Here is a 19,037-nt window from a genome sequence, read left to right as displayed (position 1 = left end):
GCTGGGTCAGACCAGTGGTCCATTGTGCCCAGCAGTCTGCTCACGCGGCGGCCCTTCGGTCAAAGACCAGTGCCCTAACAGACTAGCCTTACCTGCGTACGTTCTGGTTCAGCAGGAACTTGTCTAACTTTGTCTTGAATCCCTGGAGGGTGTTTTCCCCTTTTAACAGAACGTTCCAGTTTTCTACCACTCTTGGTGAAGAAGAACTTCCTTACATTTGTACAGAATCTATCCCCTTTTAACTTTAGAGAGTGCCCTCTTGTTCTCTCTACCTAGGAGAGGGTGAACAGTTCATTATCTTGAATGTTTCTATCATGTCCCCTCTGTCTCCTCTTTTCAAGGGAGAAGAGGCCCAGTTTCTCTAATCTCTCACTGTACGGCAACTCCTCTAGCCCTTTAACCATTTTAGTCGCTCTTCTCTGGATCCTTTCGAGTAGCCTTTCATGAATGGCGACCAGTGCTGGATGCAGTATTCCAGGTGAGGGTGTACTATGGCCCAGTACAGCGGCATGATAATCTTCTCTGATCTATTCGTGATCCCCTTCTTAATCATTCCTAGTATTCTGTTTGCCCTTTTCGCCGCCACTGCACAGACAGCTTCATTGACTTGTCGACCAGTACTCCCAAGTCTCTTTCCTGGGGGGGGGGGGGGGGTTCTCTCCAAGTACTGCACCGGACATCCTGTATTCGTGTTTAAGATTTTTGTTACCGACATGCATCACCTTACACTTATTCATGTTAAATCTCATTTGTCATGTCGTGGCCCATTTCTCAAGCGTGTTATATCACATTGCAGGTCTTCGCAATCCTCCGTCTTAACTACTCTGAATAAGTTTGTATCGTCTGCAAATTTAATCACCTCACTTGTACCAATTTCTAGGTCGTTTATAAATATGTTGAAGAATACGGGTCCAAGCACCGAACCCTTTGGCACTCCATACATGATGCTTTTCCAGTCCGAGTATTGTCCATTTACCCCCACTCTTGTTTCCTGTCAGCCAGATTTTAATCCACATGAGTATTTCACCCTCGATTCCATGGCTCGCAATTTTTCAAAATAGTCATTCATGTGGAACCTTGTCAAACGCCTTCTGAAAATCTAGATATACAATGTTAACCGGGTTACCCTTGTCTATATGCCTGTTTACTCCTTCGAAGAAGTGCAGCAAGTTTGTCAAGCAAGATCTTGCTTTGCTGAAGCCGTGCTGCCTGGTCCTCATCAGATTGTGTCCATCAGTGCTACTCGATTGCTTTTGTACAAACTGTGGAGGCAGGAGTAGCTCCCTGGGACAGAGGAGGGGTTGGAAAACATGCTTGCAGAAAACTTGTCAAAGTTCTGGCTAGGATATAAGACCCTAGTGTTCAGGACCACTAGACACATCTACAAGAAAGAAGATTACCAAGGTAAGAACCTAATCTTTATTTATCCCAGGACAAGCAGGCAGGTATTCTCACTAGTGGGTGATGTCATCAGACAGAGCCCCGGTACGGACGTCTCACAAGCACGTGTTGCTTGTAGAAACTTAAAGTTTCTAGATGCCCGCACCGCGCATGCGCCGGTGCCTTCCTACCCGGAGATCCGGGCGTGTCTCCTCAGTTCTTTCTTTTCCGCGGAGCTGAGAAGTTCAACTTCTTCATGCGCTAGCTGAATTCAGTTAAATTTGCCTTCCTTGTCCGCGTTTTCGTTTTCTTTTAATTACAGTTAACAGTTCTTTTCTTTTTCAAAAAAAAAAAAAAAAAAAGAAGATTATTTCCTCCGGCAGGTCGAACGGGCCGGCCACGTGGCTCAGGCCCACTGGCTTCGACCTAGCGGCGGAGATTTTCCGGCCTATGTCCCGGCCAATCACCGGGTTTAAAAAGTGCAGCAAGTGCCAACGCGCGATTTCACTCACGGACCCTCACTGGCGCTGTTTGCAGTGTTTGGGCCCTGACCACATCCCGAAATCGTGCGGGCCTTGCTCTACCCTTACGGCACGCTCATTCAAGCGGCGTTGCCTATTGTGGGAATTGATGTTCAAGATGGACGCAGCTAAGGATCCCTCAGCATCCACTTCATCTGATACCTCCCCGGTTCGGGCGAAACCGGCATCGACCACTCCTGCATCGAGTGTGGTGAAACCGGCATCGCTCACCCCGACACCATCCACGAGCTCGACGTCGGTGCCTGCCCCGGTCTCCTCGGTTCAGGTACCTCTTCCTTCCACAGTGCCACCAATGGTCATCAAAGTGCCGAAAGCTACTAAGCAGAAGCACTCGGCCTCGAAGGAGCGCGATGTCCGTGCAGGAGGACCCCCTTTCGGTGCGGATCCCTCCTTATCGGCTTCGCTACGGTCCGTGCTGGAAGCTCAATTCGTTGAGCTCATGCAGACCATCGGACCCGGGCTCATCGCTGCCATACAGGGTGACCTCCCGGTACCGGTCCAAAGGGGCGGTCCGCCCCCTCCCCCTCCCCCACACCGTTCGACCTCGACAACCGACGAGGACGAACGGGGGAGGGCGGCGATGCCCACGCGGCAAGCCTCGCTTACCGATATGCCGCCATTAGAACCCATTACGCCTCCGCGCCAACATGGGACCAGACCTCCGATCGATACTCGAAGCCCTGGGCATAGTCAGGAAGAGTTCTTCCGTACTCCTTACCAGACTTGGGTAGCATCGCAAGAACCCGCATCGCAAACCCAGTTGCGATCCACTGCTTCCAGCCCTATCCACTTGGGGGCCTCGGGAGACCATGCGATGCACAGACGATCCCGATCCCCGTCCCGCCACCGAGACGGGCACCGATCGAGACACTCATCCTGGCACTCCTCACGCCATTCGGAGGTGTCACCGCAGAAAAAACTGCAACGTAGGGGATACTCCTCATCAGAGGTGTCCCCCCCGAGGGGCCCGGAGTACGAGGAGACACTGGTGCCCGATTCTCCTTGTCACTCCCCGATGTCCACGGACCTGGAGGCCTCCTCCTCCTCCAGCCCGTCCCACAGACCGACGCTGGCGGAACAATTGTCCTTCTCATCATTCCTCCGACAAATGGCGGAGGATCTGGATGTGACCCTTGACACGGGCTCCCGATACTCCAAAGAGTATCTGGACACCATGCATTTACCTAACCCTCCAACGGAGTCGCTTCGGCTCCCCTTGCATAAATTACTGGACCAGACCTTCATGCAGTGCTTCGAAACGCCGTATTCCATACCGGCGATCCCCAGCAAACTCGATGCTCGATACCGCATCGTGCACCATAAAGGGTTCGAGGGCCCTCAACTCTCCCACCAATCCCTACTGGTCGAGTCCTCCCTTAAACGCTCTCATCCCTCCCAGGTCTACGCCTCTGTACCGCCGGGCCGAGAGGGGAGAACGATGGACAAATTTGGTAGAAAATTCTACCAAAACTCCATGATGGCGTCACGGGTGCTAAACTACAACTTCTTTTTCTCTTCCTATCTGGAGTTCTTCTTGCCGGTGCTCCGCAAGTTCACTCCGTTCATAGACAACCAAGCTCGATTCGAGTTCGAGGAAGTGGTAGCCTCCCTCTCCCAATTACGCCTCCAGCTGATGCAATCCTCCTTCGATGCATTCGAACTCTCGGCACGCGCCGCCGCAAGCGCGGTAGCTATGCGTCGCCTGGCATGGCTCCGTACTATCGATATGGATCCCAACCTACAGGACAGACTCGCCAACGTACCATGTGCTGGAGCTGACCTGTTCGATGAGTCTATCGAAACTGTTACCAAGAAGCTGTCGGATCATGAAAAATCCTTTCAATCCATCCTGCGGCCCAAACCCAAACCTCAACAGTCTCGACCTTCCAGGCCACCCCTGATTTACCAGCGGCGTTACATGCCCAGACAAACGCCTGCTGCGAGACAGCCTGCGAAGAGACAACCTCCCCAGAAGTCTCATCAAAAACCTCAGCCACCGGCTGTACCTAAGGCTCCCCAGCCCTTTTGACGCCCCCCCCCCGGGAGCATAACCTCGGCCTCTCCCATAGGGGGCCGCCTCCATCTTTTTTACCATCGATGGGAGGCCATAACCACGGACCTATGGGTCCTCACCATCATAAGAGAAGGATACTCTCTTCAATTCCACCGGGTCCCCCCGGACCATCCTCCAAGAGAGTATCCTTCAAGCTCGACGCAGACCGCCCTGCTTCTTCAGGAAGTCCAAACCTTACTTCAGCTTCGGGCTGTCGAGCCGGTCCCGTCAGACCAATTGAACCGAGGGTTTTACTCCCGGTACTTCCTCGTCCCGAAGAAAACGGGCGACCTGCGACCCATTTTAGACCTTCGAGCCCTCAACAAGTTCCTGGTCAAAGAGAAGTTTCGCATGTTGACTTTGGCTTCTCTATACCCCCTCCTCGAGCAGAACGACTGGTTATGCTCCCTGGATCTCAAGGAGGCCTACACTCACATCCCCATTCACCCGGCCTCCCGAAAGTTCCTCAGATTTCGGGTGGGAAATCTGCACCTACAGTATCGAGTGCTACCATTCGGCCTATCTTCGTCCCCCAGAGTCTTCACAAAGTGCCTGGTGGTAGTGGCCGCAGCACTCCGGGACAGGGGTCTACAGGTATTCCCATACCTCGACGACTGGCTCATCAAGGCCCCGTCAGCCCCAGAGGTCACTTCGGCGGCCTTGGCTACAACCTACTTCCTCCAGAATTTGGGCTTCGAGATCAACTTCTCCAAGTCTCATCTACAACCCACCCAGTCCCTCCCCTTCATCGGAGCGGTCCTGGACACCACCCGACTCCGAGCATTCCTGCCTCGGCAACGCATGGAGTCTCTTCTTCATCTCAGCCAGTCGGTGTCTACTCGCCAAACCCTACCGGCGAGACAACTGATGGTGCTCCTGGGCCATATGGCCTCCACAGTACATGTGACACCCTTTGCCAGACTCCACCTCAGGATCCCCCAGTGGACCCTGGCATCACAGTGGAATCAAACGTCCGATCCACTATCCAAACGCATCTTAGTCACACCTGCCCTTCGGCAGTCTCTACTTTGGTGGATGACCTCTTCGAATCTATCCAGAGGTTTGCTGATGCACTCTCCCCCCCATCAGAAAGTTCTCACAACCGATTCGTCGAACTACGCATGGGGGGCCCACCTGGAGGGTCTCCGCACCCAAGGATTCTGGACCAGTGCGGAAAGACTACACCAAATCAATCTACTGGAACTCAGAGCCATCTTCAATGCGCTCCAAGCTTTCCAACACCTACTCCACGACATGGTAATCCTCATTCGCACAGACAATCAGGCCGCCATGTATTATATCAACAAGCAAGGAGGCACGGGCTCGGCCCTCCTTTGCCAGGAAGCTCTACGAGTCTGGGACTGGGCGGTGCGCCACAACACCCTACTCAGAGCAGTATACATCCAGGGGGAGAACAACGTCTTAGCAGACAAACTAAGCCGTCTGCTACAACCGCACGAATGGACTCTCCATTCCAGCCCCCTTCACCAAATCTTCACGCAATGGGGGACGCCTCAGATAGACCTCTTTGCGGCTCCCCACAACGCCAAACTGCCTCAGTTTTGCTCCAGGATCTACACTCCTCATCGCCTCGAGGCAGATGCTTTTCTACTGAACTGGGGGAAACAATTTCTATATGCGTTCCCACCATTCCCGCTGATCCAGAAGACTCTGGTCAAGCTGAAACTCGAACGGGCCACCATGATTCTAATAGCTCCTCGGTGGCCCAGACAACCTTGGTTCTCCCTCCTACTTCAACTCAGCAGCAGGGAACCAGTACCACTTCCAGTGTTTCCTTCACTGCTTACTCAACATCAAGGATCACTACTTCATCCCAACCTGCAGTCTCTCCACCTGACAGCTTGGTTCCTCTCAACGTAACCCCCCACCAATTCTCACAAGAAGTGAGGGAGGTCTTGGAAGCTTCCAGGAAGCCCGCCACTCGACAATGCTACTCCCAAAAATGGACCAGATTCTCCTCATGGTGTGTTTCTAAGTCAACGGAACCTCAGCGAGCTTCCTTATCCTCCGTGCTGGACTATCTCCTACACCTATCTCAATCTGGGCTCAAGTCCACATCCATACGAGTCCATCTGAGCGCTATTGCGGCGTTCCACCAGCCCCTACAAGGGAAACCCCTCTCGGCCCATCCGGTGGTCGCCAGATTTATGAAAGGACTCTTCCATGTTAACCCTCCTCTCAAACCACCCCCAGTAGTTTGGGACCTCAATGTAGTCCTTTCCCACCTCATGAAGCCCCCGTTTGAACCACTCAACAGGGCCCCTCTGAAGTATCTCACCTGGAAAGTGCTTTTCCTTGTAGCCCTTACGTCCGCTCGCAGAGTCAGCGAACTCCAGGCATTGATGGCGGACCCACCATTCACAGTATTCCACCATGACAAGGTGGTCCTCCGCACTCACCCGAAATTCCTGCCTAAGGTGGTCTCCGAATTTCATCTCAACCAATCCATTGTACTTCCAGTATTCTTCCCTAAGCCTCATTCTCACCACGGAGAATCGGCCCTTCACACTCTAGACTGCAAACGTGCCTTGGCTTTCTACCTGAATCGCACCAAGCCACACAGAACCACTCCTCAACTTTTTGTCTCCTTCGACCCTAACAAGTTGGGAAGACCCGTATCAAAGCGCACCATCTCTAATTGGATGGCGGCTTGTATCTCTTCCTGCTATGCCCAGGCTGGATTATCACTTCCTTGTAAGGTCACAGCCCATAAGGTCAGAGCAATGGCAGCCTCAGTAGCATTCCTCAGATCAACACCAATCGAGGAAATTTGCAAGGCTGCCACCTGGTCCTCGGTTCACACATTCACCTCACATTATTGTCTGGATACCCTCTCCAGACGGGATGGACAGTTTGGCCAAACAGTATTGAAAAATTTATTCTCTTAAGTCGCCAACTCCCCCTCCATCCCACTGAGGTTAGCTTGGAGGTCACCCACTAGTGAGAATACCTGCCTGCTTGTCCTGGGATAAAGCAATGTTACTTACCGTAACAGTTGTTATCCAGGGACAGCAGGCAGCTATTCTCACGTCCCACCCACCTCCCCTGGGTTGGCTTCTCAGGCTAGCTACCTGAACTGAGGAGACACGCCCGGATCTCCGGGTAGGAAGGCACCGGCGCATGCGCGGTGCGGGCATCTAGAAACTTTAAGTTTCTACAAGCAACACGTGCTTGTGAGACGTCCGTACCGGGGCTCTGTCTGATGACATCACCCACTAGTGAGAATAGCTGCCTGCTGTCCCTGGATAACAACTGTTACGGTAAGTAACATTGCTTTCTAGGATATCATAGTGTATCCTACTTTGATTGACAAATCAAGGCCAACTCGGCGAAGGAACATAAGAACAGGTGTATACCTAGCAGGGCCTCCGCGTGTGTGGATCGCCGGACTTGATGGACCGAAGGTCTGATCCGGAGATGGCGCTTCTTATGTTCTTAACATAAGCAGTGCCTCTGCTGGGTCAGACCAGAGGTCCATCATATCCAGCAGTCTGCTCATGTGGTGGCCCATCAGGTCCAGGACCTGCATATTAATCCTCTTATCTATACCCTTCAATCCCCTTTTCCTTCAGGAAAACATCTAATCCTTTCTTGAAACTCAATACTGTACTCTGTCCTACCACGCCCTCTGGAAGTGCATTCCAGATGTCCGCCACCCCCTGGGTGAAGAACTTCCTAGCATTGGTTCTGAATCTGTCTCCTCTTAATTTATCCAAATGCCCTCTCGTTCTTGTAGTCTTCAAAAGTTTGAAGAATCTGTCCCTCTCCATTTTCTCTACGCCCTTCATGATCTTGTAAGTCTAAGCCTCTGCTTTTCCAGGGAAAAAAGCCCCAGTTTCTCCAATCTTTCAGCATATGAAAGGTTTTCCATACCTTTTATCAATCTCGCTGCTGTTTTCTGAACCATCCCGAGTATTGCCATATCCTTCTTAAGGTACGGCGACCAATATTGGACGCAGTACTCCAGATGCGGGCGCACCATCGCCCGATACAACGGCAGGATAACTTCTTTCGTAATACCTTTCTTGATAATACCTAGCATTCTATTTGCCTTCTTAGAGGCCGCTGTGCACTGTGCTGACGGTTTCATTGTCTTATCTACCAGTACCCCCCAAGTCCTTCTCTTGGCTACTTTCTCCCATTACCTGCCCTCCCATTGTGTAGTTGTACCTTGGATTTTTGTTTCCTACATGCAAGACTTTACATTTCTCTACATTGAACTTCATCTGCCATCTCGTCGCCCACTCCCCTAGTTTGTTCAGGTCCCTTTGTAATTCTTTGCAGCCCTCTTTAGTCCTAGCCCCATTAAATAGTGTGGTGTCGTCTGCCATTTTTATTACATCGCACTTCGTCCCTGTTTCTAGATCATTTATAAATACATTGAATAGCACCGACCCCTGCGGAACACCAATCGTGACCCTCCACTCCAAGTAGTGGCCCTTCACTTCTCCCCTCTGCCACCTCCCATGTACCTCAGCTCTTGGCATGGGGGGTGAACTCAGCCAGAGCCATTTGGTTCCCTTTCAGGGGTTAGAATAGCTGAGAGTTTTAGTAGATATTGCCTGAGATGGTGTTTCTTAAGTTTCAAGCCCTTGGCATTCTGCTTTAGCAGGTCCAGATTAAAAATTGAATGGAGCAAGGAGAAGAATGACATTTTAGGATAGATTATTACACTCTTAAATACATAACAGACCCTCAGTTTGAGAGCATGATTCCCAAAGGCCTGTTGAGGAAAAAAATGGGTTTTTAATAACATTTCCAAGCTGCACCTTCCCTGCCTCAGGTGCCCTGGAAGAGCTCTGGCAGCTGCCCTCGAGGTGGGGGGTTGCTAGATTGCAGGGTTCCTGAAGGAGCCTCAATCCATGATCCCCCCCTCCCCGGCCTTTGTGCAATGGCTACATTGTTCTTGCCTCTGCTGGGTTACATTTGCACAGTGCAACCTAACCGCTTGCCTCTCTGCTGGGTTACATTTGCACAGTGCAACCTAACCGCTTGCCTCTCTGCTGGGTTACATTTGCACAGTGCAACCTAACCGCGCAGCGCTCTGGGGAGCGTGTGCGTGGCGTGCGCCGGGATGACGCCACTTCCGCCGCGTCCTTCCGCCTGGAGCGCGCCCTCAGCGGCCGGGGGTTGGGCGAGAGGGGCTCACGTGATGCTATATCGGGCGCGTGACTTGGGGAAGGGGAGGGGGGCGGAGCCGGCTGCGCCTAGCTGTAACGGAAAGTGGCTGCTGAGGTCCGGCTCTGCTCGCGGTCCCGGAAGTGGCGGCAGCGGGACCGGAAGTAGAACTGGTATGGCTGAGCGGGACCTGAACCCGTTCGTGGAGCCTGAGGGTATGGAAAACCCGTTCCAGGTAAGGGGGGGGGGAGAGAGAGACCCTGGCAACACCTCCTTCCGTTGCCCCCATCACAGGAGCAGAACCCCTCACCCACCCATCCCCCAGCAAGAGCAAAACCTCTTAAACAGAAGCAGGGCCCTATTACCTATCCTTACCCCCCCCCCACCCCAAATCAAGACCAGAATCCTATTATGCCTTCCCCTCATCTGAATTATAGCCCTATTATGTGCTATCTGAACCGTAAGAAACTAAAAGCTAAGTGGTTATCTATTGATTAAAAAAAAAAAATATATATATATATATATATACCATTAAAAAAGTCAGAATGAGCTGTAGAACATTTTTTATTTTTATTTTTTACTTAAACAAACAGGGACAAGCCTCAGATTAAGGGACAAGCCTTCTTTCTCTTGGAAGAAATCCCAAAATGGGAAAATTCACTCCATAATCTGAGGCTTGTCCCTATTTAAGTAAAAAAAAAATGTTCTATCTGAACCATACACAGCACACCAACCTATCACAGCTCTTCTAATGATTAATCACTATACATCTAAACATGTATAGTCTAGTAGTAAAGTGCTCAGACCACATAACCATAAATTAGATTATAACGCCTAACTGTGGTTATTATAGGGACCATCATAGCCTTTACTGTCCCTAACCCAACCCTAAACACACAAAAACGATTATAATCTGAACCATAAACATATTACCCCTCCCACCCCAAGAGTCATGGTTCTAAATGTATTATATACACACACACACACACACACATACATACACCCTCTTTCTCTCAAATCAGTTATAATTCTGTAAACTTACCACCACCTCACCCTGGCCCATAGAATCAGGACCATAATTTTAAACCCCATCTCCACATCCAGGGTTATTAATTTATTTAATTCAAATTTATATATACTGGATTATATATTCTAGATAGCTCACAATAAAAACTTATGACAGAAATGTATATACCCACATACACATTGTCAAAAACATTAACGTGGCATAAAATTCTGTAAATTAAAAATTTTATGAAGAGTTTGAAGATTGAAGAATGACAATCATGAATAAACAGGTAGAGAATGCCATATACACAATCTGAAAATCAAACATGCTTAACTGCTGGGGATCACCAACAGTTCCAAAGACAGATTGGGAATTGCACAACACCAGTTATTTTGATATAGGTATAACTAAAGACAGGACTATCTCTCCTAGTCAGTCCATTTATATAGCATCACTAGTACTTTAAACTTTGTGTGCTGCTGTAGCTAGAGATAATATATAGTAAGGCCTTAAGTATATATCAATCCTATAGATCAAGTAATTGTTAACGAAAAGAGATGAGAGGGAAGATAATGCAATGTATAAATGGAGTGGTTAAACAATCAACTCTAAGAATATTAATAACTACATCAAGGCCATGATGGCATCTAGCAAATCAAATTTAGATCAATCGATGCTAAAAATATATTCGTAAGAATAGTAATATTAAATCACAATCCCTATTGGGCAGACTAGATGGGCCGTGGCCCTTATCTGCCGTCTATTTCTATGTTTAACAGTGGTGGACATATCATAAATTATACAGACTTCAGTCTTTGGAACCTCTTATGATATATACCATTACAAGTTCCTGTCTTGTATGTTGTTGTAATCATCTACGTCCACCACCCCCTACCAATAAATATATTAATCTGCTTAGTTTTATTCCCTGAAATTATTGTTATCACTAATTTTAATTAACTATTATTATTATTGTTTTCTTTAAATACTCAATAGGGATTGTGATTTAATATTACTATTCTTACGAATATATTTCTAGCATTGATTGATCTAAATTTGATTTGCTAGATGCCATCATGGCCTTGATGTAGTTATTATTATTGTTAGAGTTGATTGTTTAACCACTCCATTTATTCATTGCTGTAGCTAAAGATGCCAATACTGGCTTAATAACATATAAATGTCATATGCAATACCCTGAAGAAGAGGAGGCTCAGGGAGACGCAAAGACCATAAGGGTTGCATTCATCTACCCCAATGTCCTTTTTCCAGCAGTGAAGGTTACAAGTACCTGGTAAAAATTTTTTGATAGTTTCGGATCAATTTTATTTAGGAAATGTATTGATTTGTAAACCCTTCTGAACTATAGGGTATGATACGGTGTACAAAATGACAAAAGATACTAAAATATAACTAGGCCTAATTAGATAGTATAAAAGCTAACGAGTCACCCAATCTTTGAGTGTCTCGGAAGTCTTTTATTCATAACATGCAGCGATTTTTAAACTGCAGATTTTTCCTGTGGCTTTAAAGTTGATTTGGCATTGCAGCATTATCCTTGAATATTAAACTTGCTCACATACCTGGGTAAAATTGTTCCAAATGTGTTGATCGCATCAGGAACGAACATCACACTTTTACCTAAAATGATTAAGCCTTGCCATTCTGAAATCCGAAAAGCACTCGTTACCAATGCCGTAGCTGAAAAAGCAAAGAAAACATAATATCATTTGCATAGTATAGATCCTAAAATCCAGTCTTACTCTTTCCAGCACTTCACACAGAGGTTGTAAATAGAAATCCCTGATACATGCGGCCTGCTCTGGTCGTGCATGTGCAAGACCGGAGGGTTAGGACTTCGATGGGAAGATAGAACTCAATGGGAAACCAAGGTGGCAAGGGGGCCCCTTATGGTGACTCAGACAGGCCGTGACCTGTTCGGGCCGCCGCGGGAGCGGACTGCCGGGCAGGATGGACCTATGGTCTGACCCGGCGGAGGCACTGCTTATGTTCTTATGTTCTTTGTACTGTAAGCTATTGAAAACCAAATCCTTTGAAACTACCTGCAGTTAGGTCTAAAAAAATATATCAGGCCTGTTTGCTTTGACATCTGGGCAACTGAATTATGGAAAGGCAGGATTATACTTCTTAGAAAGATTGAAATGGATAGTTTTGACCCTTGCAATACATTGTTTTTCTTCTACAGGCCCCTGTAGATCTGCGCACTTATGGAGGAGTGTTTTGATACACCCCCCTATGCAAACTGGAAAGATCTAACTAGATATTGGGGAGTGGCCTGTAGCTGTTTGGATTTATTGCCTATTTGGGGCAATACTCAATTCTTACAGAGTATGGACAATGCCACTTTTAGAGAATGGGAAAGGAAGGAGATCACTAGATTGGAACACATTCTACAAGCAGATGGTGCTATGGTACACTTACCTGATTTGGGGGTTGGAACAAATCTAGGAACACTGTATGCATATAGTCAGTGGCAACATTATGTTGCTACCTTAGATAGGGATAATTTTAAATCTAAGCAGTCGACAAGCAAAGAGAGATAGTCTTTTGGATCTGAGCTACATAAGGCTTTGATAGTGAGGATCTTGGACATTGTCGTCTCCACAGTGTTTTTGTTCCTGTTTCGCACTCTCTACCATTCTAGGTGGATCACATACATTTCCATTGAAAATATAACAAACTAGGAGCACATACAACAACAAATGCAAAATAAAATGATGACCTGCACTGTTTGCAATATTGGATCAAAACATCTATAGACTGTCTATCCAGTTTTCAATTTGATTTTACTTTTTTTTAATGTCTTATCTGTGCTCGTACGTTAGAAGACACTGTGTTCCAAAGTATTGGACCAGCTATATATATAAAAAAATAGAAGACCGATCTATGGCCTGAAGAAATATGATCATGTGACACCTTTTTATCGTGCGTTGCATTGGCTTCCTGTGGAGGCTCGTGTCATTTCAAGTTGGGCTGTCTTTATTTAGCTAATAAAAATAGTAGGAGATCACATGCCCTTTTTATCTTTCCATCGGTGCAGGATTGCAAAAGTAAGAATTTCTTGATCATACACTTTCATACCAAGCAGAATTTAGATTGATATTGTTTACATCTTGCTCTTTTGAACATTTTAGAAATCATTTCTCTTTTCTAAACACCTGACTGAATAGATATCATTGTGACTTGTGTAATTTTCTTTATTGATAATCTTTTGTAAACTGCATCGAACTTATGGTTATGTGGTCTAGATATCGGGTGTTATGTTGTGTTCAAGGCATATCATTTGAAATGAAGGCATGTCCGTTAAGGTAGCAATGAGTGGGAAGGCTGATGTAAGTGCCAAGTAGCCACAACCGCTGGGGATATCTTGTTAAGTATGGTTTTTAATACCAGCATTATAATCTTATAGCAAATTCTAAAATTCAGTAGGCAGCCAGTGCAAAGTCTGAAGCATAGGTATAATGGGACCCTTCCTGGATTGCCCCAGAACTGTTCGTGCTACAATATTCTATGCTATCTGTAAAGATTTCACCCAGCCTATCAATAAGTGTTGCAGTAATCAAAGTACGATATGCTCTCTACCACTAATCTGTACTCCAGGGTCTTATAATGGCCAGCTCTGGGGCCACAGTACCTTATTCCACCCAACAGTCGTCTGATCTGAATCGGAGCTTGCTGCCAGCACATCTATACCCTCTGATCAAAGTCACATTACTTTTATCAGAATCTATGTGACGACGACCCCTCCTTAACTTCTCTTCCAATCTGATCAGTAGCACCTGAAAGGAAACCATAGGGTGATCCTCACACATGTTCCCCCAGAGCAGGGCTTGAACCATTATCTCCTTCCCACGCTGAGGATCAGGCTGCTTCTCGATCCTAACTTTCATTACTCCTCGGACATTACTTTCAACCCTGTTCTTGTCCCCGAGTGGCTTGAGGCTCCTCCATCCCAGGGCTCATATTTTATTGTTGTCGGTTATTAGAACTTGGTTTCAGACATTGCATGCATAAAGCACACTGCATGCATGGTACTAGAAATTCCTTAGATGATATCAAGATGCTTGGGGGGGGGGGGTAGAAAGCAGCTCTTATAATACATGCTCCCTCTAGAGGTGAAATAGAGCCAGTTCACCCAGAACACGCTGGGGTCATATTAATCCTTCTTTCTGCTATAGGATCCTTCAGTGATGGAACAGAAGCCGAGTTCACAGTATGCCACACTGGATGTTTACAATCCTTTTGATAGTCAAGGGGAAAGGAGAGACATGCAGGTGACTTGGCTGTCTGGCACTTTCAAAGCTTCAGGTCTGTGTGCTGGTGCATTTGTGCCTTAATAGCGCTTTTTTTCATTTACTCCATAGCAACCTCCACCACCTTACCAGCCACCGACTAACATGCCTCAGCCACCTACTGAAACTGTGCAGCCCCCCAGGAAACCCAGTGCCAATGAGCCCAAGAACTATGGCTCCTATGGAAGTCAGGTACACCACCGGAGGGCCTCTTTATTCACATTCTTCATAGAGTTTGAATGAGACAAGCAAAGGTGTCGGTAGTATACGGATTCCTTTCTGTTTGAATTAGAGGGCAGCTGGGAAAGCAATCATCGGATTTCTGTATGACTGAAGGGGACATGAGAGCAGTATTTAGGGAGCAGATGTTACCCAGACACGGGAAATGTGAGGACTGTTTCACAGATTGGGAAGACCTATCTGCGAGAGTGAAAGCACAGGGTATACTGTAGGAAGAGAAGTTCTGCCCCTTCTCTGCTGAGCAAAGGAGGGGGCTGTCTCCTCTGGCTTTCTCTTCCATGCCATCCTCTGCTAAACCATCCTGCCCTGGGTGGCTAGTTGCAGCTGTGCAGAATACCTAGTGAGAATATGCAGAGGATGCAGTAGAGCAGGGGTGTCCAACCTTTTGGCTTCCCTGGGCCGCATTGGCTGGAAAAATATTTCTTGGGGCCGCACAAACGCTGCAGCAAGACAGAGGAGGGAGCCGGCAAGATGGTAAACACCAGGGGGCAGCAGAGGAAAACACTGCATTGCCCTCGACCAGGGCCACACAAAATACTTCACAGGGCCACAGGTTGGACACCCCTGCAGTAGAGGGTTTTTTGGGGGGAGGGGAGGGGAGAGGTTAACCAGCTGAATTTTATTAGTAAAGCACCCCTTGAGCTCTAAAGTTGAGCTAATGTGGGTGAAGAGGGTTTATAAAACAGCGAAAGGCATATACTAAGTGCTCTTTTTTTGCTCCACTTGTATTGAGATAGGAGGCCACAGCTGCTGCCACGGCAGATTTATTACGGAAGCAGGAAGAGCTTAATAGGAAAGCAGCGGAACTGGACAGGAGGGAGCGGGAGCTCCAGAGCGCCACACTCGGAAATGCTGCAGGTATGACGTCCATTGCCTAATATCCAGCCAGATACCAACAGATCGCAGGATCATGTGACCAAGGAACCACCATAAGTATCTAGAGTCAGCCTACCCCAGAAATAAGCATGTATTCTTGTATATGAGAAGGAGCTGTTCTGTCCCGAGACCGACTGCTGCTCGGGCAGTGATGTAGTCTAAAGCTGCTGGTGAATGAGAATAGCAGAAGAGGCATAAGAATTGGGGGCTGGTTACAATCTGGGCATCAATTCCTGGGAGGCAGGAAAAACTCAGGCCTTTTGTCTTCATTCTCTGCTCCGACTGAAGGCCGGTGTTTTGCCTAGCCTTGCTTTATAAATGCTGTACTTAAAAAGTGGAAGACAAGTCCCGTCTAGGAGCTGATTTGGGGGTTGAGCATGGGGTTGAAAGATCACTCTGCTTAGCTGTGATGGGGTGGAGGGGTACCACCTATGTTTGCTAGGAGAAACCCTAGGATTGTGGTTGCAGATTTCCTTTGTAACCCCTTGTCTGTACTTTTGCAGTTCGGCAGAATAATTGGCCTCCATTGCCATCCTTCTGTCCTATTCAGCCCTGCTTTTACCAGGACATTTCAGTGGAGATCCCACAAGAATTCCAGAAAACGGTTTTCACAATGTACTATCTGTGGACATGTGAGTGTGGGTTCGGGGAGAGAGGGTGCCTGCTTTCTTTGTATGGTGTCAGCCTTGATCCCTTTGTATAGGGACTAGTCTGTCTGTCTGCAATTGAAACAGTAGCTATACAACAGGGGATATGTACGCAATGCATGAAGAGTCACAGTTTTGGAAATGCTTATTTTATTAATAAAACTTGTCTGGCCTCTTTTGAGTAGAAAGCTCGTCAAACTTCCATGTAACATCCTGCATCTGGATGCAAAACTCCCTTGGCACATATTGGTCAGATGTTCAGAGAAGGCGACTCCTTAGTCTGCCTTGTTTGATGCAGGGAGCAAGATGGTTTCACAAAGTGGCGAGGAAAACTCAGGACCTGCAGCAGGAATACTGCCCTTATACAGGTCTCCCATGAGATGCTTTCAGGGCTGGGTCTGAGAGAGGAGGGAAGAGGAGACTATGAAAGAAACTTTGTGAAGGGCAGGAGGAAGTACATCTTTACTGAGAAAGTGGTGGATGCCGAAGGAACATTGAAATGCGCTGGGGACAGCTCTACGGGTCAGTAGTGGGAGTAGGGAGGGGAGACTGCATTACTGAAGGCAAAACCGCTCACTCTTCTCCAAACACATGCTTTACTCTCTTGGAGATTGAGGGGAAAAAAATAAAGGATTCTGGAGATCAGAGTTAAAGGGACTGATACCAACAGGTTAAAAGCTCTGAAATCAACTAGAGCCATGCCAGGAGACTAGTGGTGATCTGGTACCAGCTTGCAAGGTTAAAAAAAGCCTAAGAGGAGACGAGGAGAGCTGGGTGTGAGATGTGTGCTCATCTAAAAAGAGAGACAGACAAAAGCTGACCTGGGGGTGGGGAACAGCCTGCTGGAGACTGGTTTCTAGTGTTAACCTAGATGTGTGTGTGTGTGTGTGTTGGGGGGTGGGGGCAGCCTGCTGGGGTCTGGTTTGTAGCTCTGGATGCTGGGGTCCATCCTAGAGCAGTATGGACAGGAATGACTGGTTGAACTGGTTGCATAAGGTATACTAAGATGTCCCTGGTTCTCTTTCAGTCAGTGCAGCCACCCTCTTCCTGAACTTCCTCGCCTCTCTGGCCTGGTTCTGTGTGGACAGCTCTATGGGCTCTAGCTTCGGCCTCTCCATCCTCTGGGCACTCCTCTTCACCCCTTGCTCCTTTGTCTGTTGGTACAGGCCACTGTACAAAGCTGTTAGGTATGTACCGTACTAGAACGGGAAAACTTGAAGGAGGGAGGGAGGCGAGATGAGGGAAATCTGTCACAGGCTCTTGTGCCTCTAAGCTGCCTTCCCTGCTCCCCCTCCCCTTTTGGGGGTGCTCAGTTGAGTGATGTTACCACTCCAGTGGGCTGCCTACCAGGACTAATTGCCCACAAGATCTCGGGTGTTCTGCAAAATTGATTACAGCAGTGAACATTTAACACTGCAAGTGCTCCATGTTTCAGCCAGCAAAACTCCAGGAGCAGGACATCGGGAGTGGGGGTATTGGGGGGCTGCTTCCATGGTTCTGCAGTGATCTCAGTATGAATGCAGGTTGCTGGGAAAACCCTCAGAACCCTGGGCAAGGCATTTGCCATTTTTAGAGGTGGGGGATGTCCAGTCTGTGCAGCTAATTTTCCTTGTTTTGATAACTTGCTTCACAGCGATTCCCCCCCCTGTTAAATCAGAGCCATCTGACACTCATGCAGTGAACCTATGATTCCCACATTCATTATTTTTTTTTTCTCTCTCTCTCTCTCTTTTAACACAGGAGTGACAGTTCCTTCAACTTCTTTGTATTCTTTTTTATCTTCTTCGTTCAGGACATAATTTATGTGCTTCAGACCATTGGGATCCCAGGCTGGGGCTTCAGGTGAGGGGCTGGCAGGATGTTCCATTCACTGACCCCTGTCCTTTTGTGTTCATGCCAGATGCAGAGAACCCTGTGGCTGCTCTTCCCTTGTGTTCTCTACTGTTGTCAGAGAGGTGTGAGGGGCTAATTTCCTGCCCCTCCCTATGCTAAGAGCATAAGAATAGCCTTACTGGGTCAGACCAATGGTCCATCAAGCCCAGTAGCCTGTTCTCACGGTGGCCAATCCAGGCCACTAGTACCTGGCCAAAACCCAAGGAGTAGCAATATTCCATGCTACCGATCCAGGGCAAGCAGTGGCTTCCCCCATGTCTTTCTCAATAACAGACTATGGACTTTTCCTCCAGGAACTTGTCCAAACCTTTCTTAAAACCAGCTACGCTATCCACTCTTACCACAACCCCTGGCAAATGCGTTCTAGAGCTTAACTATTTTCGGAGTGAAAAAAAAAATCTCCTGTTGGTTTTAAAAGTATTTCCCTTTAACTTCATCGAGTGTCCCCCTAGTCTTTGTCATTTTTGTTACTCTCTGATGCCCTAAGCCAGTTTGAGAGAACCCCCTCCCCACCCAAGGCTTCAGTCAGGGAGGGAGCGGGTGATGCTTGGTACAGGATCCTCTTTTAAAACAAATATATTATTTTCTTATTCTTTCTTCTAGTGGCTGGATAGCAAGTCTCGCCGCCATCAAGAAGAACCTGGCTGTAGCTATTATTATGATGATTGTGGCTTTGTTTTTCACAGCCACTTCAGTCCTAGGCATTGTCATGCTGAAGAGAGTAAGTATTTCTCAGGGGTAGGGTCACCCCCCTCCCCCATGCAGACAAAAGCTAATAACGCACAAACCACTGCCAGCCTTTTCTCTGTCCTGTACCAGGATGGGTTTGTGTGAGCGAGTGACTTGTGCTGTGCTGGAACCGAATACTAACGGCGCTTGAAACCGAGCGCTGGAACCATTTAACTAAAGGAAGCAAACTGGGCACTCTGTGTATGCTTTTCGTGG

The 19,037-nt window shown here is 47.8% G+C and overlaps 1 protein-coding gene across 6 annotated transcripts in view; it reads left to right on the top strand.

Annotated features, from left to right (window-relative positions):
- The window catches only part of LOC117350234 (dual specificity protein kinase CLK2), an 82,779-nt gene that overhangs the window by 32,372 nt on the left and 31,370 nt on the right, over window positions 1-19,037 (top strand). For 4 of the 6 annotated variants that reach the window (XM_033924380.1, XM_033924379.1, XM_033924377.1 and 1 more), the window contains exons 1-8: window positions 9,170-9,349; window positions 14,323-14,418; window positions 14,509-14,628; window positions 15,414-15,534; window positions 16,056-16,184; window positions 17,227-17,386; window positions 17,940-18,041; window positions 18,696-18,813. In XM_033924380.1, the coding sequence (XP_033780271.1) occupies window positions 9,290-9,349; window positions 14,323-14,418; window positions 14,509-14,628; window positions 15,414-15,534; window positions 16,056-16,184; window positions 17,227-17,386; window positions 17,940-18,041; window positions 18,696-18,813 (906 nt within the window). In that variant the 5' untranslated portion in view covers window positions 9,170-9,289. Of the gene's footprint in view, window positions 9,350-14,322; window positions 14,419-14,508; window positions 14,629-15,413; window positions 15,535-16,055; window positions 16,185-17,226; window positions 17,387-17,939; window positions 18,042-18,695; window positions 18,814-19,037 lie in introns of those variants that run through there. The other 2 variants (XM_033924378.1, XM_033924381.1) reach the window with 2 other exon arrangements.

The sequence above is a fragment of the Geotrypetes seraphini genome, chromosome 16 (genome assembly GCF_902459505.1).
Source record: "Geotrypetes seraphini chromosome 16, aGeoSer1.1, whole genome shotgun sequence".
Classification (NCBI taxonomy): domain Eukaryota; kingdom Metazoa; phylum Chordata; class Amphibia; order Gymnophiona; family Dermophiidae; genus Geotrypetes; species Geotrypetes seraphini.
This window is presented reverse-complemented; position numbering and strand designations above follow the sequence as displayed.